The 25,060-nt window shown below is 38.2% G+C and overlaps 1 protein-coding gene across 2 annotated transcripts in view; it reads left to right on the forward strand.

The window, feature by feature from the left end:
- The first annotated feature begins 2,139 nt into the window (after positions 1-2,139).
- The window catches only part of LOC129769657 (D-aspartate oxidase), a 40,289-nt gene continuing 17,368 nt past the window's right edge, over positions 2,140-25,060 (forward strand). Inside the window, exons 1-2 of one of the 2 annotated variants that reach the window (XM_055772046.1) lie at positions 2,140-2,223; positions 19,764-20,004. In XM_055772046.1, coding sequence (XP_055628021.1) covers positions 19,817-20,004 — 188 coding nt within the window. In that variant the 5' untranslated portion in view covers positions 2,140-2,223; positions 19,764-19,816. Of the gene's footprint in view, positions 2,224-12,720; positions 12,886-19,763; positions 20,005-25,060 lie in introns of those variants that run through there. The other variant, XM_055772045.1, reaches the window with a different exon arrangement.

Here is a 25,060-nt window from a genome sequence, read left to right on the forward strand (position 1 = left end):
AATAAGCGAAAGCCTAGGGAATGTTATATTGATTTATACGGATGACAGAGACACAGAGCCAGAAAAATGATGTTTTCCTTTCTTACTGTTTAAATTATTTATTTTAAATAATATTGACATAAACTAGTAAGGAAGCTGTAATAATAATTATAAATAAAACAACAAATGGAAACCAATTTGTAGAGAAGTAGTGAGTAAATTAATAATAAATGATTATCATTAAAACACATCGAGAATATTTTATGAATGTGGGATATCACAGACCTCCGAAGCTATCTCCATAACAACCATGGATCTTCAGAATCTCACACAGTATTTGTATCGTTAGTTACCGATACTATAGGTGTGCGAGGGTCCATAATAATACGACAGCTAATGGAACAACAATATGGAAACGGAAGATTGACATACGGTAAATGGATATGTCCGGACCAACAATGTGAGAATCAATCAACCGAAAAGGGAAACGTAATGCGTGCGTGAATGAAACTGTTTTGGGTTGAGTGGGAGCGAAAAAAATGTAGGTAGAATGCACATGGTTTCACTTGTTACTAGCCCCGTAATTCATGCCATGAAATCTTGAAGAATAAATGAATATATACGTAGCAAACAGATGTATGTAACTTTTATACTTTTATAATTTCAGCATTTTTAAATATATTCTCGTTTGATCTACTCTCCACTGAAATGGTGGAAGAAGTTAGCATTTGGAACTGACCATGGTTCATTTATAGGTCTAGAAAAAAACTTTTGTGACTAAAAAATGTAATGGGTGATTTTTTTTGCTGTTGGGGTTTTCGGTGCATTTTTTTTGACAAATCAAGTGTGATTTGTGCCATGTATCAAAAGTAAAGTTGTGTAGTTTTCATTGCCATTTGATTATGAAAAGACTTACAAACGAACAATGGTTGAATTTCATTATAAAAATCAATGATGCCTCACGATGACCAACTGCTTCGTGCTTTGGGGAGAAACTGCCAGTACGAACAAAGTATTAGACGTAGTTTTACTGATAAGGACGTCGATTTCTGTTTGTAGAAGGTCCAATAAACGTATGATTTTAAGAAAATTTTGTCCATTAAATTGTATTTTGTTTTTTTTCTATCGTCAACCGAAATTAGTCCATCTTTCTAATACAAACGTTAATTGAATATTTTTTGTGCGTAATATTTCATATTTTCTTCATTAGGAGATTTTCAGCCGAAGTTTGCTGAGTTTATTTCCCTGAAAATAGATTTTACAAGGCTTTATTACATCTATATTAATTCTTTTTTCCTCTATTATTAGTGACTTTCAACACATTTTGGTTGGTTCGTCACTTTTACTTTCATTTTTGGAAGAATGGCGGGAGTGAGAATTGAACTCGTGACCTTGAGCGTGAGAGGTATGGATGTTACCACTACGCCAGATCGCCTCCCTCTATATTAATATTAATATATTTAGATTACATCTATATTAGTATTAGGCGGAATCGACGGTCGGAGGCGATGTTCGATCCAGGAGCTTATATTTTTCTGAGAATTTAAAAATGCGTTTTTGAAAAAAATCAGCTTAAATTTTTAAAATAATATTTTAGTGTAAATTTCATTTTTTAAATATTTTGAAAATTGAAATAAGTTCCTATATTCCTTTTTTCGATCAAAATTTTATAGGTCTTATTGTTTATAAGTTAACTTTCTTGTAAAAATTTTAGAAAAAAACTTATTTTCAAAAAGGAGTTTTTTTAGATTTCAAGTATGCAAAGTTGCTTAAGCCCGGTGGGACTGACGTTGAGCGTTTCATTAGAAAAAACGTTGAGCAATGGGACTGATAGTCAGGTATGGGCAAAATCGCATCGAAATTCGTTCAACAACACTCATTCACAGATAAAACTCACCATTCTATTCTCCGTTCATGCCTCACTTTATTTGAGACAGAAATATTCACCATCATCTTCGCAAAGTTCATTCCTGATTTGAACGGAAAAATACTGTCTTGATTCCGCTCATCTATTCTCAGAGAATTTTGCATTCCCTCATTTGCCTCTCGGAATGACGTTAAATGGTGAGAGAATCAAATAGGAAACTTTTGCTTGAGTCAGCGAGTGTCTCTGTAAAATCATTCGTTTTTCACTCAATGAGCAATCATTGAGTCTCGATCGCGGCAGTAAAATATAGATAGATAGTTGAAATCGAGTTGTTTCCTGTGCAATATTGGCGATCTAACGCAAAACGTAATCGATCGGTAAGATATCTGGATTTTGTTTTTGAACTAAGAAAATGATGCTAATGTAACCTAAAACTCAAAACACGTATATTTTACTTCCGGGCTTTCCCAGGTAGTTCTCACATGCAGGAATCGTGCAATTTTCTACTTGTGTTTGATTGTGCTGTCGAATTTCCTTCTTTAATTCAACCATTGTCAACATTTTTATAGTTTTCACTACTGAAAGAGGTGAATAAATAACATGTTATATATAAAATTGCGCAGAATTAAATTTCTAACAAACTCATCGCAATCAAATAATCTTTTATGATTATAACATTGTAATTTATGGAAAGAACTACAAACCTTCCATAAGCTCACATGGCAAAATTTCAAACCATCCTCACTTCCATCGCAGCGCCGCCTAGGTGTAGACTTGTACGTTAGATCGCCAATTGCAATGACATTTTTTTGTTTCTAGTATGAAACGATCTAAAGGCTGATTTAGACGATGCCAGTCAGCGCTCTAGTTGAAGTATCCAGTGAATAGAGAACAGACACTCTGTTCAAGTTTGAGGCCAATTACTTGTTCGATACTGGTAAAAGTAACTTGAACAGAGTGTCTGTTCTCTGTTCACTGGATACTTCAACTAGAGCGCTGACTAGCATCGTCTAAATCAGCCTTAAGCCAACGCAAAACACCATATAAACGCAAGTTATTCGTGAGCGGGAAGGTAGATTCATGTGCGCTTGCAGGAGGAAAAGAGTAAAAGGGAAAATAAAATCATACATACACGCAGATTCAGTCTATTTTGACTCACTCGTTATTTTGTTTCGTTCGATCCTTCCAAAGGAGTATTCATTCATTGAATGTTGTTTTCCACTCTTTGTTCAGTCCCGAATGAAGATGGTCGGAGAATAAAAAATGATGACGAATGCAATCTCACGATTGATTGCTGCATTCTTTTCGCCATGATTAGGCAATGAGGCATGAGAGGCAAATGAGGGAATGCAAAATTCTCTGAGAATAGATGAGCGGAATCAAGACAGTATTTTTCCGTTCAAATCAGGAATGAACTTTGCGAAGATGATAGGTGAATATTTCTGTCTCAAATAAAGTGAGGCATGAACGGAGAATAGAATGGTGAGTTTTATCTGTGAATGAGTGTTGTTGAACGAATTTCGATGCGATTTTGCCTATACCTGACATACTTGCTCACAGTTACAAAATAACCATTTTTTTTAATGTTTGTTTTCGGATGTTTTTTGATATGTAACTTCTTTCTGGTCGAATTTCTGACAATGCAATAAATATTTTTGGGAGCGGACACCGACGATGATTTTGTGCAAATACTCTTGATGCAGGTTGAAAGGAAAGCGTAGCAGAAGCAATTCGGACTAAATGTGTTAAATGATCAATGTCTTCACACTAGAGATGGGCAAAACAGTTCACTTTGATGAACGGTTCACTCATTAACCGTTCATTTAAGTGAATCAGTTCTTTTGAACCGTTCTTTCGCTCTTTCGTTCAGCGGTGTTAAGAACAACATAGAATGTTAGCTGGAACCCAACATCAATAGACAGCTATTAATTGATATCGTTGGATTGGATAGTGTACGTATGGGATTTATATTTTTGAAATTTAGTGGGGAAAGATAAACTGCTTCTTCTTTAAAAGTCGCAAACTGTATGTGAAAATATGTTTGTCGGTCGACAAAAGTTTATGTAATAATTTGATGTGCACAAAATATGTGCAATTTTTCATATTCTCTTTTTGGACAACACACAGGTTTGATCATTGTCAACATATCCTCATATCCCCTCCTTTCCCTGAAGAAAATATGTCACCCTTCTAAACTCGAGTAGACCGCGAGTAATCGGTTTCCTATATTATTAACATTAGAATTAAGGAAAAATGTATATATACTAGTAACAATACAGTAAGGAGTTCGGCTCCTTTAAACCTATGTAACTGAGCCTGTAAAAATAAACGATTTAAATAAAAAAAAAACACACAGGTTCCATGTAAGATCATATTTCATAATGTTCATTCAGGGGAAAATCAGCAGCGATTTTCACTAACAATAAATCATACAAACAATCACGATAACACGTATACGCAATAGGCCAAACAATGAATTGAAAGCAACGAAAAAAACTTTGCCCTCACTATAAGATTTTATGTTTACCTAATTCATGAATCGCCCCAGCTTCCCCCAGATTTTTTTTCTGATAATCAGGAAATATATGAATGTTACGCGGAATTGAAAGAATACATGTAATTGGAGATATATAGTTTTGCTTTTAAAACTACGAAAATCTAATTTAATTTTAACACAAAATTGAGTATACATTAACAAAACAAACCCTGCGTTAGATGCATTTTGCTCATCATGACAATATCGTTCGTTCACGTTCACGTTCACGTTCGTTCGTTCAATAATCAGTTCGTTCACAAACCGTTCGCTCGCAATCAGTTCGTGGGAAGAATTACCGTTTTTTGAAAAAGAACGACCGTTCGTTCACTCTTTTCGGCGTACTAGTTCGTTCGTACCGTTCGTGAACGGTTTGCCCATCTCTACTTCACACCCACAACGTTTTCAAAAGAAGTTGTGAAGGCACTAGAGTGATTTGAAAGCAGTCATGAAGAAGAAATGAACGGGACCACCAAAATTTTTTTTCTTTGACAACCAATGAACCACGCAGTGAATTTATGGAATCTCTTAGGGGAAGACGGGGTATGACGGCCACCCTAAGCATGGGGTACAATCAAACACAGTGTATACAAAATTGAACCATTTCATTGTATCAGCATCGATCTTTAGGATGTTTTCCACAATCACGTTGATTTTCAGATAGTTTAATTTTTATTTTATAATGTTATATGATAAATTGAAAAGTGATACTATCATCATGCGGGGTAACATTGGCCACCACTAGGGGTATAAAGGCCACATGGTTCTAGCCGTAGAGGATTATTGTTTCCGGCAAAATTGTACTATAGATCAAGTTTGACAAGAGTGGGAGGTGTTATTTTCCCTGAATTACGTTTAACGTGCTTATCATCTTCCCGTTTTATTTAATACGTCACACATCAATTGATTTCACTACTCTGCTGAGCGTTCTAGCGCTCTATGTTATGCAAGTACACCACGAGTGAGACTCGATGTTGTACGGGAAAGGGTTAATGCGCAACTCTTATCATAATAAAACATTATTATATGTGTCATCTGAAAACAAATCAAATTTAGCATGAATGCGCCTTGAGTAATGCAACCAACAATACAAGAAGTGTGATTTTCTCAAAGAATTCGTCGATTACGTGCGTTTAAATTATATATTTTATGGCAAGTCACATCTCTCACAATAGTGGCTGTCAGGGTTACCATATCTACAGAATAATCTGTATGTCTAAAGATTTTTTTCGATTTTTTGAGACCAAGAATCTGTAGACACAGATTAGGGAAAAAGGGGGGGAATTTGGACCACCTAAGCAATATTTACAAACCAATACGGTCTAAATAAAAAATGTCACATTGTATACTGAGCTACACTTATTTTCGCTCAATAAATAATGTTTAATCATTATATAAAGCTTCAATCCACCAAATATATCATAAAATAAAAGAGATGATTTTTGGACATTAAAATTTGATGCGGGGTGATTTGGACCGTCTGTGGGGTGATTTGGTCCAGTGTGTGTTTCATCGAAAAAAACATACTTATGTTTATGTAAATTATTTTGGGATAATGTTACAATCAGTAACAATGTTTTGGGATCGATACCAGGTGTTTTGCCCAGATTCCAGACCAGAAAAGTTGGATTGACACCATCTCGAATTCTGCATGAATCTTTTCACTGTTGGTCGAGCATTTTCAAACAATTTTGATGCTTGGTCAAAGAAAATCCGTTCTCGAAGGCCTGCGTTGCTCTTTCAAGCTCCTCCTTTATCTAACGTTGTTTTTCCATCATCTTCTTGTAATTCAGCGGCATCTGGAATCAATTAGACCAAAGAAAAGCCTCAAACCTGTAGGACCAATTCACCCCACAAAAACGTGTCCATGTCACCCTACACAACACGCAAAAATTAAAATGCAATTAATTTCATTGATTGTTATCAAACTTACAGTTTCGCTACATCAAATTGTTCCTCTTCTGCAGACGAACAGAACTTTACTGCAAAATACACGAAAAGTTTGTTTAATCAGCGGGAAAAACCTTAAAACCACGATCGGAAAACTCACATTTTTTGACGCTCAAAATACTTGATGTATTTATGCTACCGTTTCCCTCTACTTGTGAAGTTTTACCAAAGTTTTTTTTACTTTAGGTACATACGGTTCAACAATAGAAGGAAATGACATTATAGAAAATCCAAGTTGAGCCGTAATTTTTGAGATAAAGGGGTGGTCCAAATCACCCCGTGTTACTCTACATATTTTTTGGGTTTCATACAGGATATAGAGATTTTTTAAAATAACGTTCCAATAATAGTTACGGTTTGATGTTAATAAAACTTTTCCCATCTTATCCTTTTTATTTATATAGCCAGATTGGAATCTGTTCAAATGAGAATCACCTGTTTTCTATATTCCTATGTAGCATGATGTCCTACGTTCTTATGCCAACGTCTACGTTGATGGTTAGTGTTATCTATATAAATGAAAATAGAACGCCAAATGGGTTAGTAAGCGCAAAACCCGAGTATTCGTCTTTGCTCGTGGAATTTTTTTTTTTAAAACTTTGAGGGAAAGTTCGAATGGGAGTACTTATATGTTCTTAAATGACATCGTTGGTAGTTCAATTGGATTTTGCGTTTGCGAAAATAGGCTTCGTGTTCCGTTGTTGTGAAGCGAAAATGGCAATGGATTTTCAGGTGGAATAGCGCGCTTTGAAATTAAAAATTATGAATGTACCAAACATGTATTCCATGTAACGGAGAAACATGTTATTTGCAAGTGAATCAAGAATCTTGAGCGAAACTGGTGTCTGAAAATACATTTTTATTATAATGACGAGTTTTGTAAGATTTACTAGAAATTTTGTAGTAAAAGGAAATTGTAATGAGCCAATTAGAAGATAACCCAATGAAGAGTTCTGCGAATGTTCGAAAGAATTCATACCAAAAATTAAATTTTGGGCGGGACGAAGTCCGTCAGCTAAAAATAAATCAATAACACTTTTTATTTACTGTAGCACAGAGAATGTAAAATACAAAAGGGCGCTCCTATTCACCTCTATTCTGTATTTCGATTGATTCGAAATATTTCTAACGACTTGATTAAATTTCATTCTGTATTCCGTTCGAGTTGTTTTGGAATTTAGTTCCTCAATCCAACTTTTCTGGTCTGGAATCTGGCCAAGACACCTGGTATAAATCCCAAAACATGGTTACTGATTGTAACATTATCCCAAAATACTTAACATAAACATAAGTATGTTTTTTTCGATGAAACACACACTGGACCAAATCCCACAGACGGTCCAAATCACCCCGCATCAAATTTTAATGTCCAAAAATCATCTCTTTTATTTTATGATATGTTTGGTAGATTGAAGCTTTATATAATGATTAAACATTATTTATCGAGAGAAAACAAGTGTAGCTTAATATACATACAATGTGACATTTTTTATTTAGACCGTATTGATTTGGAAATATTAGGCGATTTGCTTAGGTGGTCCAAATTCCCCCCTTTCCCCCTGCTTGCATAACATAGGGCGCTAGAACGCTCAGCAGAGTAGTGAAATCACTTGATGTGTGACGTATTAAATAATACGGGAAGGGGTTAAATGGACAAAACGTTCGAAATAGGGAATGAGAAATTATAACTCGAACGAAATAACGGTTTCGAACGATATGCAAATCCGGCGGAATGCAGAATCGGGGTAATTGTAGTGAAATTTCATTTGCTTTCAAAGTTTTTGTTTGTACATTTAAAAAAATATATCTAGAAGAAGGGTAGAGACGTTTTGACGCAGGGTTACGTTTCGGGAATATATGGGGAGTACACATAAAAAATTGTTCAATTTTGTGTGTTTTATGCTCAGACATTTCATGATTATTGCATGGTTTATGATGATGATGATGATGACCAATCGATTTGAACATTCCCTAACAATCTATCACAATGCAATTATAAAAATTCCCATAGCTTATATGTCAAAATAGCGTTGAAATGGAGTTTTCAATTCTCGGTTGTAGAATTGAACAAAATAAACTGAAACACCTGATTAATTTGGAGGTCAGAAAACATATGCTAAGAATAATACATCAATTAAAACTTAATATCGATACCTGTCCATATCCTAAGCATTAGCTTCATAGTATCTTTATGTCCGCTTTTCAAGCGTTGACAGTCCTCCAGTTTTTTTAATTGTTTCCTCATTATGATACCCTTTAATTCATTACAACCATTTGTGTGGCTTTACGTAGACACCATCAGCATCGTCTGATCCAATAATAACTATGTCAATCAATGATATTAAAGCTAAAATTATACTTCAAAATTGGACTTGTAAATTTAATGCAGATTTCAATACATATTTTTTGAGAAAAACGGAGGTTCTCAAATGGGGATCAACACTAGGGTAGGAGCCTGCCCGTTGGTCTCGAATGTTCCTATCTCACGCCTCCACGAAGATCATATGGCGACATTTTAAGATCGGGCGTGAACTGGAAACACACACACCTGGTCTTGGCTCCGAGAACAGGTGTCGAAAGTGGCTAAGTGAGGGGGTGCGAGCGAGTCAGAGCGCTATATCTCTCCCGGGGAAGGCCTCCCGGTTCACTGGAGCTTAGGGGTGCGTCTGTTCCTCATGTTAGGGGCGGCGCCCCGAAAGGTTCCTCTGGCAAGGTGGGACTCTAATATACCTTGCCGCCTCGCTGTTTCCCGAGCAAAAGAGATACACCAATGAAGTGGAGCTACGATCAAGGAGAATATTGAGAATGCGATCACCCGAGGAGGGTCCCCGGCTGAGCAATTCATTCGCGAGTGGGGCACGCGAATCAGCACCAGTGGAGGCCACAGTACAACAACCCCCTGAGCCGGGAGATCCACAGCCAGACCAACAACTACTACGCGATCTGGTCTTCCATTACGACGAGGCGATCTCACAGTTTCGCGATACAGACCCTTTGTCGCGCTCCAGGATCCCGAAGTTACAGCATTCCCGCAGGCTGACAAGTGCAGTAAAGCTCATGAACGAGCACGTTCTTCCGCTGCATTTGGTTGATGCTGAGAACATGAAGGAGCTGCAACTGAAAGTTTACTGCTGTGGCGATATCGTATAAGGCCAAGAGGCGGACTGCGCCAACATCTCCGTGAAAGGCGTGAGCCTCCATGGCGAAGGAGATTGGAGTTACGGATCCTAAACAAGTGCGCCGCAATTGGAAGGCTGATGGCGTACAAAAGAGACAGCAGATCGGTGAAATTATGTCGCCAAGTTGCTGTGATCGTGCGGCCTACTGAACTTCGCCAACTGGGAGCTCACCAGCTGACGGAAAAACTCGACACACTGGTGCAGCAATTGAGCGTCCTTACAAAACGGCTGAAACGTTACTCTGACTCTGCAAAGCGCCAAGAACAAAATCGAATGAGAATGAGTATTTGAGAGACTCCAATAGAACATCACGACGCGCAAATGTGGTTATAACGGGAGGAGGAGAGTTGTGGTGAAATTGGAGAGATGACAGATATCATCGTCGAAGAGAACGATGTCCGCGAAGCCTCGCGGTACTTGAGGAACTGGGCAGCACCGGGCCTCGATGGTGTCCAGAACTTCTGGCACAAGAAGCTGACCGTCGCACATCCAAAGATAGCTGAGTGCTTCAACAAGGTGCTACGTGGCCCACATAACCTTCCTGAATTCGCCACCCGTGGCGTCACCTTCCTCCTCCCGAAAGACAGCAACACATTGAACCCATCAAAGTACAGACTAATAACGTGCCTATCGAGTCTGTACAAAATACTAAGCAGCTTCATTACTGCCAACATTTCTGCCCACTGCGAACAATACCACATCATCGCAGAAGAGCAGAAACGATGCAGAAAAACTACGCATGGCTGCAAAGACCAGGCCATCATCCATGCAGCCATAGTCGGCCAGGCGGTATATAACCAGGGGAACCTAAGCATGACCTTTATCGATCACAGGAAGGCTTATGACTCCATATCTCACTCGTTTCTCGTCCGAGTATTGGAGCTCTACAAAATTGATCCCGTCATCGTTAGGTTCCTGCAGCATGTGATGAGGCAGTGGAGTACGTCTCTGCACCTCAGTGATGGGGAAATGTGTTGCAGTCTAGAACGCTGCAGATAAAGAGGGGGATATTTCAAGGCAACTCTTTCAACCCGCTCTGGTTTTGTCTGGCACTGAACCCCCTCAGTAGGACGCTCAATAGAAACGGACATGGGTATAAGATAAGGTATGGTGACGGCGCCCACAAAGAAGTGACCCATACCTTCTACATGGACGATCTCAAGGTCTACGCTGATTCACGTCAGCGCCTAGGTGTAGCTATCCGGGTTGTCGAGGATATAAGCAGGGACATCTGCATGGAGTCCGACCTCGATAAGTACCGCTGTGTCCACCTGCTGAAAGGACAACTTACCGAATCCCGAGGCTATGAGGTCTATGACGGCGAGTTTATAAGAGACATGGTTCGTGACGAATCCTATAAATATCTTGGATTCCGACAGCTCACTGGGATTCACTCCGACATCAAGACGGAGCTTCGAGACAAGTTCATGAGTCGAGTGAACTGTTTCCTGAGGACTTTTCTCAACGCGGGGAACAATGTACGCGCGATCAACACATTCGCGGTTCCCCTGCAGACTTTCAGTTTTGGTGTATTCAATTGGAGCAAAACTGACCTAGAAGACCTTGAGAGGAGGATGAGGAAAGCATTCAAAGAGGCCGTAATGCACCACCCTCAATCGGCACCGCTGACAGAGGATACAGCGCTCTGCACTTGGCGCAAGCGGAGTACCAACTCAACTGCAATCTGCAGACAGTGGAGAAGATTGCAGCTTGGAAGCAGAAGGCAGGGCATGATGCTCACCCCCATCAACTAGACCGGCCACACATCAACAAGGCCGCATCTAATCTGTGGCTAACGCGTGGTGAACTCTCTTCAGTAGTAGAAGGCGACATGATAGCTATCCAGGACAGGATAATGCCGACGAGAAACTGCAGGCGGTACGTCTGCATTAAGACGTTGATGACTCTTGCCGGATGTGCCATCAACCAGGTGAAAACATAGAGCACATTATGGGAGGCTGTCCCGTTTTGGACAACGCAGCCTACACCGAGCGCCACAACAACGTGGCCGGACAATGCGGGCCAATGCGACAACTGGCGTTCCAATGTGGTCTATTGGAAGACAACGTACCCAACTACCGGTTCCTGCCTGCACCTGTCCTGGAAAATGACCATTTCAAGCTGTACTGGGATCGCACTGTTCTGACTGACCTCTCGATCCACCACATCCATTCAGATATTATGGTGTATGACAAGAGCGGCCGACACGTCATCATCATCGATGTCGCTATTCCACTGAACCAGAATCTGGAGGAGACCCACGGTCGCAAAATTTGCAAGTTCCGACCATTGGCCGTGGAGCTCAAGGAACTGTGGGGGCTAAGGGAGGTCCCAAGAATTGTTCCAGTCGTTCTCTCTGGAACTGGAATTATCCCGTAAACACTTCTGGAAGCGCTGAAGGTGTTGAATATCGAGAAGGAATTGGCCGGCATCCAAAAGTCGGTCAGTCGGTTAGCACCTTCGCGATTGTCCGACAATTCCTCGGTCAGGACCAAAAAGTACGAGCATGCAGATACGTGCATTCCGCAGAGCTTAGTCCCCCTTTGACATTCAGAAGCCCGGCGGCAGGTGAATATTCTGGCTAGGTTCGCCTAGTTAAGAAGTGAGATAAGTCTGCCAAAAAAAACTACCCTGCTTATTTACTAGTTCAAGAAATGAACATATGGGGAGTGATTGTACTGCCTGGAGCGAGATACAAATTTACACATATCGAATCTTGGTCGAGAGCGAATAAAGAAACTTGGTGTATTTCATGCAAAATTGCTGTAAATTTCGTGAGCGAGTAATAGTTTTTCGTCTGGTTCTATAGTTATTTACACTGGCGTTCTCGTTTCGCGCCCGAGCGAAACATTAAAGTTCAAATGGCCAGTTTCATAAACGAAGACAGTTATTATACCTTACCCATACATCATTTCAACCGAACTCTTACACATCCTTGGGGACTCAACAGTATCAAGTGGTTCTAACGTTTCTGACATGAGGTGTTTAAGTCTTTGATTGTCCCAATGTTGAAAGTATCCAGCTCCCACCAGAGATAACCCATAATGTTTGACTCGTTTGTATTATCACTTCTTATCATTCTCTATAGGAGCGTTTGCGTTTGAGTTTCGTTTTCAATGACAACAGAATGGCTCGTCTTTCATTCGATTGATTCGAATGTGTAAGTGTCCCAATCTACTCATCCGACATGTAGTCGTCTACATCCTCCGATTACGCTCTCAAAGTTTCTCTTATTGTGGATGAGCCGGCACCGGGGAACTCCAAAGTATTTTTTCTCGACAGGGTATAGCAACTGTTACCGAACACGATCGTTCGTTGTGATTCCGCGTGATTATAAGCGATAAATTAATCAACTCATCGATTTTCGTAGCACAAAGGTTAGTAACACACTTCCTATTCGTCTCCACCTCCATTAGGATATGGATTTACTCTCGTTTGCTGCTAGTTCTATCCAAAGCAATGTTGAACTCAATTCTGTGATTCGGAAATCGTTCAACACCCGTCCTAAATCATTTCGAATTGCTTCGATTTACATAGCAATTCCTCGAAGGGGGTTAGCTGGCCAAACTGTTTGTTCATCTCATCGCCCAGCCTAGCGTATTTTTGTTCAGCTGTTCGTCAGACTGCCGCCGACACATTTTCCGCCTTCGTAAGTGGTTCATAGTGGAGACAGCAAATCGTGTGATGGTGCGAGGGGGAGGTCATTCATCCATTCAGGAAAAAATATTTGTTTCCCAAATTATAGTTCCCCAATTATTTCCATTTGACGCAACAGATTAGTGATATTTTGTGGTTTTTGACGTCAAGTATTACTGGCGTGGCGTTTGACATCTGCTGATGTGGGAGACAGACATAAATAATACATTGGTGGGCTTGTGGATGTATGGTATGGGAAGAAAAGTGTATAGTATCAATGAAACAGGTGGTTTCAGTGACTAAACGCTTACCGGCGACAACGCTCGTGAGGCTTAGAATTTGATTGCCGATTGGTAATCAAGTTCCTGTACTCGCGTGCAAAATCATAACACGTATACTCGCGCACGGTGTCACAGACCGAAAATTGAACTTCTCTGTAATGTTGCCATTGTGTATTTTTCAGGTTTTATTGGCATTTATTTGAAGAAGAGGGTATGATTGAATGAAAAAACTCAAAAAATATGTTTTCTTCATCCTTATTATGTTTTAATAGTTATTTTATTCAGCCTCCTCAAAACAGAGTAATTTTTGATTCTCCAACACAAATAACGGAATTCGAATTTTTCACTGTTATTAATTAAAAGTAAGTAACTGAATATAAGTCATGGAAGTATAAAGAGCTATAAAACAACATAAAAACGTATTAAACGATTGTGGTTTCAATGGAGTAATAATTGCAATAACATAGCATAACTGCATGCTCAAAACAAACATATTTTTTTACATTTCATGCAGTTGTTGCGTATTTTTCGGGTTTTTTTTTTATCAAACAGAAGAATGAATGTATACCTACGACCTTCTAGAAAATTACCAGATGATAAGGGTTCTGGAATATAAAGTTTGCATATTTCTAATATTCTTTGTCTCTGTATTCTTGGTAAACTAAGAAGTAATGCCTTTTTTTAGATGGGGCATAAAAGATGATATAGAAGGATTTCTAAGAACTTCCTTTTCTTTTTCTTGTTTTCTTGTCGATAATGGACAATTATAAAAAAATATCCCCGAAGCTGTAACTGTTAAAAATTACCATAAGCCACCGATTAGTTTATAGTTTACTGTTTACAATTCTTTCACAAGTGAAATTCTTTACAAGTATGTATATGTATGACCATTGTATTTAGCGAATAACTATACGAAAGTCAAACATTTATATTTTGCTTTTGAACGTATGAATCTAACGACGAATATATCGACGAATAGTTAATATATGGATCCGTTCAATCCAGTTACAAAAGGGACTGAAATCAAATAAGAATAGTCCGATAATGATCTTATGCTTTATATTCAATAAATATTCCACGCCACTAACACTAATTTATACATTTCATTGAACAATATTCTAAAATAGGAAAAAGGTTCTTGTCCAAAAAAGTTACACCTATACTCGCGTCGGTGTGTCAGACCGAAAGTGTTAAAAAAGTGGTACACGTCCCTTTTGTATCAACACACGCGATACGCTAAACGGTGACGAACGACGAATAACGAAGCTAGAGAGAATCGCAAAGTCGTAGTGTTGATATTTTCTGAGAAATGAACGAATTATTGATTTCTCGGTCTGACAGACCAACGCGCGAGTATAGGAGTGTTAATAAACTATAACTGTGTTTTTCCGATAACGCAAAAAAATATCTTAAGAAGATTTTACGGACCACTAAACTCTAAGTTTATGTTAATTGGCTTAGCAATAATGTCATATAAATTATATCATGCTATTAAGGTAAACTGACCAGACGTCCCGCGTTACGCGAGACAGTCCTGCACTTCAACAAAGTGTCCTGCGTTAGATTAAGTCCTGCGAAAATGGATAAACCTCAACAAAACATTTATTTGGCAGACTGTTTAAGAGCGCTTCCAATGCATCCGAAGATTCACGTTGAGCCAGTTTCATTGCACCGAAAGTAAACTTAACGCTCCTGTACTCGCGCATTGGTCTGTCAGACCGAGAAATCAATAATTCGTTCATTTCTCAGAAAATATCAACACTACGACTTTGGGATTCGCTCTAGCTTCGTTATTCGTCGTTCGTCATCGTTTAGCGTATCGCTTGTGTTGGTACAAAAGGGACGTGTGCCATTTTTTTAACACTTTCGGTCTGACACACCGACGCGAGTATAGGAGTAACTTTTTTGGACAAGTGCCTTTTTCATATTCTAGAATATTGTAGAATGAAATGTATAAATTAATGTTAGTGGCGTGGAATATTTATTGAATATAATGCATAAGATCATTACCGGACTATTCTTTCTTGATTTCAGTCCTTTTTGTAACCGTATTGAGCGGATCCATATATTAACTATTCGTCGATATATTCGTCGTTAGATTCATACGTTCAAAAGCAAAATATAAATGTTTGACTTTCGTATGGTTATCCGATAAATATAATGGTCATACATATACACACTTGTGAAAGAATTCAACTTGTGGAAGAATTTTATATATTACGATGGCACAGACCGAAAATTAGCTTCTCTGTAATGTTGCCATTGTGTATTTTTCAAGCTTTATTGGCATTTATTTGAAGAAGAGATTATGATTGAATGAAAAAACTCAAAAATAAATGTTTTCTTCGCCTTTATTATATTTTAATAGTCATCTAATTCAGCCTCCTTAAAACCTCTTATTCAAATAAATGCCAATGAAGCCTGAAAAATACACAATGGCAACATTATAGAGAAGTTCAATTTTCGGTTTGTGACATCGTGCGCGAGTATTAGTAATGCCTCGAAATGCGGACGCTTAAACGCTTACGAATATAACTTCAACTACTAAAAAACTACTAAATTGACATATCATAGCATGAAAAATTCGTTGTGCTCCCTTGGCCGAGTGGTTAGCGTCATAACTAACATGCCGGGTGTTCGGGTTCGATTCCCGTTCTGGTCGGGGGGATTTTTCGTCAAAGAAATTTCCTCCGACTTGCACTGTGATCACGCGTATTCTAGAGCTTGCCACTCAAAATGCATTCAAGGCGTGTTATTTGGCATAGAAATCTCAACTAAGTACTAATAAAAATGACGCAAGTAATACTACGTTGAGACGGCGAAGTTCCTCTAGGAACGTTAGTGCCATTGAAGAAGAAGAAGAAGCATGAAAAATTAGCGTTCCTATAGAATTAGAAGGCCTTCATCTAAGTTATGAATCACAGAATTCCACAAAATCATGTTATATTTGTTCAAAATTTTTTTCATCGTGTCGTGATCTTAAATCCGGACACTTTTTTAATCATGCTTTGAAATCCGGACACTTCTGCTTTTAAATCCGGACACTTGTTTTCTTTGCAATTCTTTAAGAGAAATTATTTATTAATTCTTGTAGAACTTATTATCGGGCGCGTCATAAGTAGCGGAACTAAATGGAAACACGTTTGGTACATTTTTTTTTATTAATTCAATTATTTATTGTATTTTTAAAAGATGACCACTACAAGATGGTGCCATATATTTTTTCAAAATCCAATTAGAATACAATTATTGATGAAAAATGTAAATCCAAGATGGCAGCCGCTATAAAATGGCGGATTACATATTCCCTCAGAACCCCATCAATATGGGTATCAAACGAAAGGGCTTGGCTAGTAGAACATAGTTATTGATGGAAAATGTTAATACAAGATGGCAGCCGTTACAAAATGGTGGACTACATATTTTCTCAAACCCCATCAATATGGGTATCAAACGGAAGATATCGACTAGTAGAACACGGTTATTTATGAAAAATGCAAACCTAAAATTTTAAAGAAATTGTTGAACGGTTTTATTGTAGAGAAATATACTAATTATCGAGATAATGTACTAAGAACTAAAAAAATTAATGAGTAAAAAACACTTTTTAAGTTCAACGGTTTCATTGTGATTAAACATAATAATAATACAGATTATGTACTAAAAGCTAGAAAATAATAAGGCAAGTTGCAGTTAGTAGTTACCACACCCCTTTCTTCATTAATCTAGGGCATTGATGAGACTAAAATGAAATCGAGGGACATCTAACTGTAGAAAATGGAAATCTGACGTGGCTCATTTTGAATTTGTGTTCAAGTAGTCAACCCCTTCATTTGATAGAGGAACTGGTACAAATGTGATGTTCTTCAACGAATTCGAGTAAGTGTATCGAGATTTTAATCACAAATTTCATAGATTTCATTCCAAAGTGAAAATTCGGTATGCGGGTAATTTGACTGATTACTACGCTTGCAACTTTTGTAAAGGCTTTTGATTCGTTTTACTTTTTTAGTTAAAAATAAATCGAGATGAAATTTGTTCACTATTTCTTGAAAAAATCGTTTTTTTGTTCCTCTTTGTTTTGTAAAATTGCATGCTTTTTCGTCAAAGTTCAATTAATTTACGTAAGATAGTGTACTTCACTTCTATTTAGTATGAAAATGTCACAAAATACATTTTTCAGTGATTTCAGGACGATTCTTTTAATTTGAAAAAATAAAAAAATGGGGTGCCAAATTTATACCCAGGCATCTCGGGTATTCGAATTTGAGTTGTTTTACTTCTATGCTCAAAGCTCCGAGCCAAATCAAGATTTTTGAAATCGATTTGCGGGGAAATGTCCGCAATAGATCCCTTCATAAGCTGACGTAATATGAAGAAATTCCGAGCATTGGCCAAGAGCTAAGTCCAAAAAAATAAAATGGGGTACCGAATTTGTACCAGTTGTACCACATATTGATGCAGTTTTGTAAAAAAAAAATTTTTTTTCAAAACATTTTGTGGTGATGGCCATTTTGGATTTGCGTTTTTCATGAACAACTGTGTTCTACTACTCAATCTCTTTCATTTGATACCCATTGATAAGGTTTTGGAAAAAAATGTATATGGCGCCATTTTGTGTTGGCGGCCATTTGGGATTTGAATTTTACATAAATAACTGTGTTCTACTAGTCAAGCCCTTTCGTTTGATACCCATATTGTTGGGGTTTAGAGAAAATATGAAATCCGCCATTTTATAGCAGCCGCCATTTTGGATTTTCAAGATAATGAAATACGCAGTTTTATAATGACTGCAGAGATAAAGGTGTGTTCCAAAATTCAGATCAATCGGTCAACAGGAAGAGGGTTAAAATTCTATTAATGTGGGACTGCGCTACAGACAAAGTTCCAAAGTTACCCACGTACATACAAACGGGTCATATAATCTACCCCGTGCTGTATACCGAAGAGTTTTGCGGTTTTCCGGGTCGAAAATCTTTGCTCCACACTCCATACTCCATACTAAGTCTTCTAACATACCCTTATGCAACTCCTTCAATGAGAAATTTAATCGCCAACTTTTGACCGTCAGGATTTAAAAGCATATAGAATTAATTAACTTATTGATATCATTATTGTTTTTTGTTTAAATAAAAACTACGCTCTGAACTTATTCCCCAACCCAATTTACATGTTGTTGATTGGGATATTCATTAGCAAATTTATTTTTAGCTTAGCATGTTATCTTGAAACTCCTTTTGATGGCACAAAATATAACTGATAAGTCGTCAACATACCAATTACTCTCTAATTAGACATTGTCTATAGTAAAGTAGTCATTTTGAATTTCAAATGTTAATTTTATTCCCGCAAACCAAATTATGTACAACCTCACTTATTGACTTAAAAGACACCACATAGTCGAGATGCTCATTGCGAATATATCGTTGCTATATTTGATTTTTCTTCAATGATTTGTTCCAAACATATACAGCAAATGTTTTGGAAAGCAAAAACGAATTGTTTGTCATAAACTAACTAACGCCGAACGGTAGAGTGTTATTATGCGTATCATTCAACATTCCAAATAAAAATAGAGTTCTCAGTGTTCTGTACGATGGTCTGTAGAAACCGTATCGCTGCCAAGAACTACACGAGTGTACACATATGCTCCTCACATATTTATATATTCTACAAGGTTGGCATACACACTTGAACTTTCTCTTAATTAATTTATCACCAGACAGCCTGTGCGCGACGCGTTCCTCGGGTTACGGTTACGTCATAATCATCAACCTCCCTGTCGGCTATGATTATAAACGGGAAGAGAAACAGCTCTAACAGTTAGCTTTCCTTCATTTCCTCACAAATGACGAAACGAAACGTTTTCAATAAACGTCGTTCATTTTTCACTGAACGCGTTCTCGCGAAACCTCGCGCGAATGGTGATCAGCGCAGAAAGCAAACGACCTCAAGCTAAAAGGGTGCACACCTTCCCAAATGAGATGGGATGGTTTCGTGGACGATGTCCACTACTGTGTCCGTTTTGCGCGAGATTACTTCCTGAGTAGGGATGTTCGTTTTCTACGTCTTATAACTTTTTGCGCATGAAATCAATAGCAGAACAAGTCGGAAAAATTCGTGAAAATTCGTAGTTTTACGCAACTTTGTGATATCCGTAGTGATCGTAGAAGTCGTGATTTGATTAGGATTACCGAATATTTTAGCACTTGATATTTCATAATATTATTTTGAGATACTGGATTTGATTATGATTCGTTTCAAAACCTAAACGATGGAACAATGAAATCACAAAATAGGCTATTCATAAATTTAAATTTTATTTATTCCTCTTTCAGTATTTTTGGCTCATCCCTAAGCTTCGCAATCGATTACCAAAGGCACACTGCAAATGAATCTGTGCGTGATTGGGGCAGGAGTGGTCGGCTTGACCACGGCCCTGCAGCTGCAGCGTGAGTTTCGAAACGCAGCCGTCACCATCGTAGCCGACCGTTTCGAGCAGGACACTTGCAGTGACGTGGCGGCCGGTCTATTCAGACCCGGCACAAGCTTTTCCGGCCCAACAGAGGAAATGACCAGGTAAACCCAAGCATGGTGTCGCACAGTGCATATATTGTCATGCATTCCTGACTGAATCAACGTCGCTTTCAGTTGCTCATTACACGATCCTTGTGGACATCCCGATGGATGTATATAAATTGGGGCTTTGCACTGCGTTGGGTCATGTTATTCTTCCGACATTGCTACTTAATGTGTTTCAAGCATGGGTTTCAAACATCGATTGACTTTTGTTATGGTTGTCAAGTTTTTAGTTTTGGACATACAAAAATCTTTCGAAATTGAATTGATTTTGATAAAAAAAATATATATATATATTTTAGTAATTTTTCAATCACTTTTCTGTTTTTAAGTCAATATACAACATTTCTATAACCATGATAACAATTACGTACTTTTCGTTCTTATTTCTAACTTTACACTATGTGGTACAAGGTTCATTCAAAGGCACCTGTCCGATTCCAAGCCGTTTCCCACCTGAGTGGCATTAACGATTAGTTTTGTTTTTCTATTTGTAGTGGAGTTAATTCTATTTTCATTTGGCTATGTTTACAGATGATAAATACCCAATGAAATATGTGCGACGACAGAATACCCCGCCGCTGTCCAGATTGTATTTCCGGGTGTAACGGAAGAAAACACTTTGCATACATTCGTGGCGAAGGTGGTTTGTTAATAGATAGTCGGTCATTTGGAGAATGGATTACCAAGCAGGGCCAGTGTTGATTGCTTCGCAATTTTGAAACGCTTCTGTTTGTCACTCTTGTTATTTTTATACGATACATGACATAATTTGAAAGTAGCAACTTCATTTTTTTAACTATTATTATACAGTCTAACGCAAAATTGAGTGTACAAATGCTACTTGACGATACTTTCCATTTATTTGGTATGAAATATTTTGAATACATTGATTCTCATGATGCATATTTATTACTCACACATTTAACTAACTATACGTGCAATAAATTTCCGAGAAAAGCTAATTGCCGAGAAGCTGCTAATTGTTTATTCCTAAAAATAGAAAAAAATCTCTATTCTAGGCATCGCAAAATTGAGTGTACACCTTTTTTTCCCCTTGTAGGGGTGTGAACCACTGCGTCCATTATTTTGAACTATTGTGGTATGCCCCATTTTGACGTAGGATTACGTCTTTCGGGAACATATTGGGGTACAAATTGAAAATCGAAAATCGAGCACATCGTGAAAATTATCCAATTTCGAACGCTTGTTGCTCAGTCATTTCATGATGGATTGATGAAATTTTTGCGTCAATCTAATTTCTATCTAACAATTGAAAAGTCTCAACCCCTATCCTAACGGAAATAACGGGTGTTAAATAAAAAATGAGATTTTTTTCAATACCTTTCAGTAACTCAAATAAAGAGCGTAAAATTTTCTTTCTCCAAGAAAATTGCTCTTTGGGCTCCCTAGTAACAGTAGGCGTGTTTGGTTTTGCTAGTTTGAATTTAGTCAAAGCAAAGATGGCGTCGAAACAGCATGTACTCCGCAAACGCATTGTACGGTTGTATGAAACGCATTTCCAGCAAGGAAAAAAGTTCACGGTGGCACATTTTAAGGAAGAAAATGTACCTGTCAGTACGGTATATCGTATCCTGGGTTCCCTGGAAGTAGAACGGAAGGTCGGAAGTGGTCGTTCGGTGACGATAATGACGAAGCAGAGGTAGACATCGTTAAAGAAGCTGTTTGACAACAAGGACGCAATCAGGCTGCGTGACGCCGGTCGGAAATATGGCTGCTCCCACGTATTGATCCATCGGACCCTCAAGATGGAAGGAATCTTTTGCAGGAAGAAGACGAGGTCGCCGGAGTACACGGAGGAGCAGATTGAGACGGTTAAATCACAGTGTCGGTGGATGCTCAAAAAATACCGCGGGACGTCTTTCGTTCTGGACGACGAAAGCTATTTTCCGCTGTCCAAAACGCACATTCCAGGAAATGATAATTACTACTCCAGCGACAAGTCATCCACATCGCCTGAAGTGAAATAGAAGTTCAAGCACAAGTTTGAAAAAAAGGTTATGTTGTACATCGCCATTTCCGATCGGGGCATTTCAAAGCCTTGGTTTAAGCCGAGCGGTCTGGCAATCAACCAACAAATCTATCGAGAAGAGTGCCTCGATAAAATCCTGCTGCCGTTCGAAGAGAAACAGATCGAACGAAATGCAAAAACAACTCGAACGTAATACAGAATGGAATACTATCAAGTCGTTCGATATATTTCGAATCGTTCGAAGTACAGAATAGGGGTGTTAAAGTCTCCGTAAAAAAAGAAGAAGAATCATTGCAAATATTTGCAAGTCGGGGGCATTTTTGTATTGCAGGTAAGGTGAGTGAGACGATTAATTCTAGCAAATAAAATTAAATTTGGAACTTTAATGTTGGTAGCTATCTGAAATTTCATATCAATGACCGATTGTGTATTGTGAAAAATTTAGCACAAGTGTAAGTGTAAAATTGTGTATGGTAGCAGTTGTGTTAAAAATGACTTGATATATGAAACGATTTATTTCAATTTCCATAAATAAAAACCAAGGTGTGTTCCCGTGTTTCTACAATAAATGGATGAAATAAAATAATATTTTATGATATTTCAACCTTCATTAAACTTAGTGTTCGGAATATGATTAAAATTTCCACGCATGATTCAAATTGCGAACACTTCATTTTTGAATGTGAATTTACTGAACTTTAATGTCATAAATAATTTAATATTCAAAACCCTGACATTTTTTGGGTTATAGACTTCATTTTAACATCATTTACAGGTATCGATACCGATATAGCGCCCTTGGTCCCGAAACTATGTGAACTATAAGAAACAAATACAATCAATAATTACAAAAGCAAAACCCAATTTTTTGCGAGCATAATATTTTTCCGAAAAAAGACAAGCTAATTGACTTTAATTTGATATATCGATCATATGAATCGGTTCAGTAGTTTAAAAGTTATGTTTTTTTTTAAATTGCATGTTTGCTGTTCGGAATTTGAGACAAAAGTGTTCGGAATATGAGTCAGTGACAAAAATGGCGTTCGGAATTTGAGACAGAAGTGATTAAACATATTTCCAGTTTTTCACCATAAATATGCATTTGTGAATCAATTTTATTGCAGTCAAATGAAAAAGAAGGCTCTATTGTATCCAAAAATCAAACTAAATTCGCGAAAGAGTACCATTTTGGGTAATGAGACACTGTTTAATGGCCAGCAAAGCTTAAGTGTTCGGAATATGAGACAAAACGGTATCTTTTATCTGATACGCACCATCCAACGACGGTTTACCGTCCTTCTGTCATCATCACTCGGTAAACACTGGTGGAGTGAACAAACAATACCCAACAACCAAGCAAAACGGCCCTTTTCAGGGCCACCAAATAAATAACAAACATATCCAAATCAACAGATAGCTTAACGGAATCCTACGTCAACTATGCGGTCGTGTCTCAGACACAACTCTCCTGTGACTTTTTATACTTCGCTTCAAGCTTATCTACTGCTCATTGATGAAGAAGTAGACTGAAAGCTATAGCGAGATATGTGCCAATCAGGAATAATCTGTTTGATGAAATTTATAGTCCTGATCGGCGACACAGACCAAACTTCCTTGGGTTCCAGAGTGGCCTTATCAAGGTGTTGAAGTCTGCGTCTTGTTAGTGCTCCGCATTTGCAGAGCAAATGTTCCGAGGTTTCGCTTTCGGCATTACAAAAGCGACAAATATCATCTTGCACTAAACCTATGTTTTTGAGATGGTATTTACTCGGACAGTGTCCTGTTATAAGACCAGTGAATGTGCTGAAGTCTTTCTTATTAAGACTCAGCAATTGTTGAGTAATTTTAATGCTCGGCGTGATAAATTTTTTGTCTGGTTAAGTTGTACAGCCATCCAGATGGCTGTTACTTCTCGATCTTCCCATTTCTTCAGCTCACTCTTCGACACACATTCAGAAATTCCACAGAATGGTTCTGGACCAGTGAAGGGTGAGCTTGAGCCGCGTCTTGCGAGTTGATCTCCTTGTTCATTTCCCTCTATACCACAATGACCAGGAATCCAGTACAGTTGTACGGAATTTATCAGACATAGTTGCTGTAAAAGGCAAATGCATTCCCAGACAATTTTTGAATAGCACTTGAAAGCATTGAGGGCTTTAAGTGCCGCTTGACTGTCAGTGAAGATGCAAATGTTAGCATGTCTATAATTTCTTTTAAGACGGACATTTATACATTCTATTATTACAGCTACTTTTGCCTGGAAAACTGTTGGCCAGTTCCCCATAGCTACAGAATTTTTTATTCTGGGCCCATACACTCCAGCACCTGTTCTGATTGAACCATTACGAACATTGGGACCACCCTCATCCCACACTGAACGAGAAAGTTCGATCACTCTGTATGGAATGTCATAATTGGTCCTAGGTTCCATCCAATCACTGTTCATCTCTGAGGTTGGTCCAACGAGTAAAAGATTCAGGATGCTCAAGTTACCAGTTTTGTCCCCGTCTAATATTTTTTTTATATCTTTTTAGCTTTAGAGCGCTTCTATTAGCCTCCAGCTGAACATGTTGACCCAAAGGTAACAGGTGAAGGATAGCCTCCAATGCCTTTGAGGTTGTGTTTTGCATTGCTCCTGTTACAGCAACGCATGCCAGTCGTTGGAGTTTGTTTAGCTTTTTTGTAGCTACAGTCTCCTTAGTCTTTGACCACCATACTAGTGAGGCATAGGTTATCCTAGGCCGCCCAATTGCTGTGTAGACCCACATAACCGTTTTTGGTTTAAGGCCCCATGTTCTGCCTATTATTTTAGAACATGCCCATAGGGCAATGTTGGGTAATTACATCTAAGTGTGTGTTCCAGTTTAGTTTAGCGTCTAGTATTACGCTTAGATATTTCACTGAAACGCTGAAGTTTATTTCCTCTCCTCCAAGATTCAGAGTCTGCAGATGCAGTTTCTTCTTTTTGGTGAAAGGAACAATTGTTGTTTTTGGGGGATTTATGCTCAGACCTTCTTTGATACATCATGATTGGGTAAGGTTTAAGGCCATCTGCATCCAGCT

Source organism: Toxorhynchites rutilus, chromosome 2 (assembly GCF_029784135.1).
Source record: "Toxorhynchites rutilus septentrionalis strain SRP chromosome 2, ASM2978413v1, whole genome shotgun sequence".
Taxonomy (NCBI): domain Eukaryota; kingdom Metazoa; phylum Arthropoda; class Insecta; order Diptera; family Culicidae; genus Toxorhynchites; species Toxorhynchites rutilus.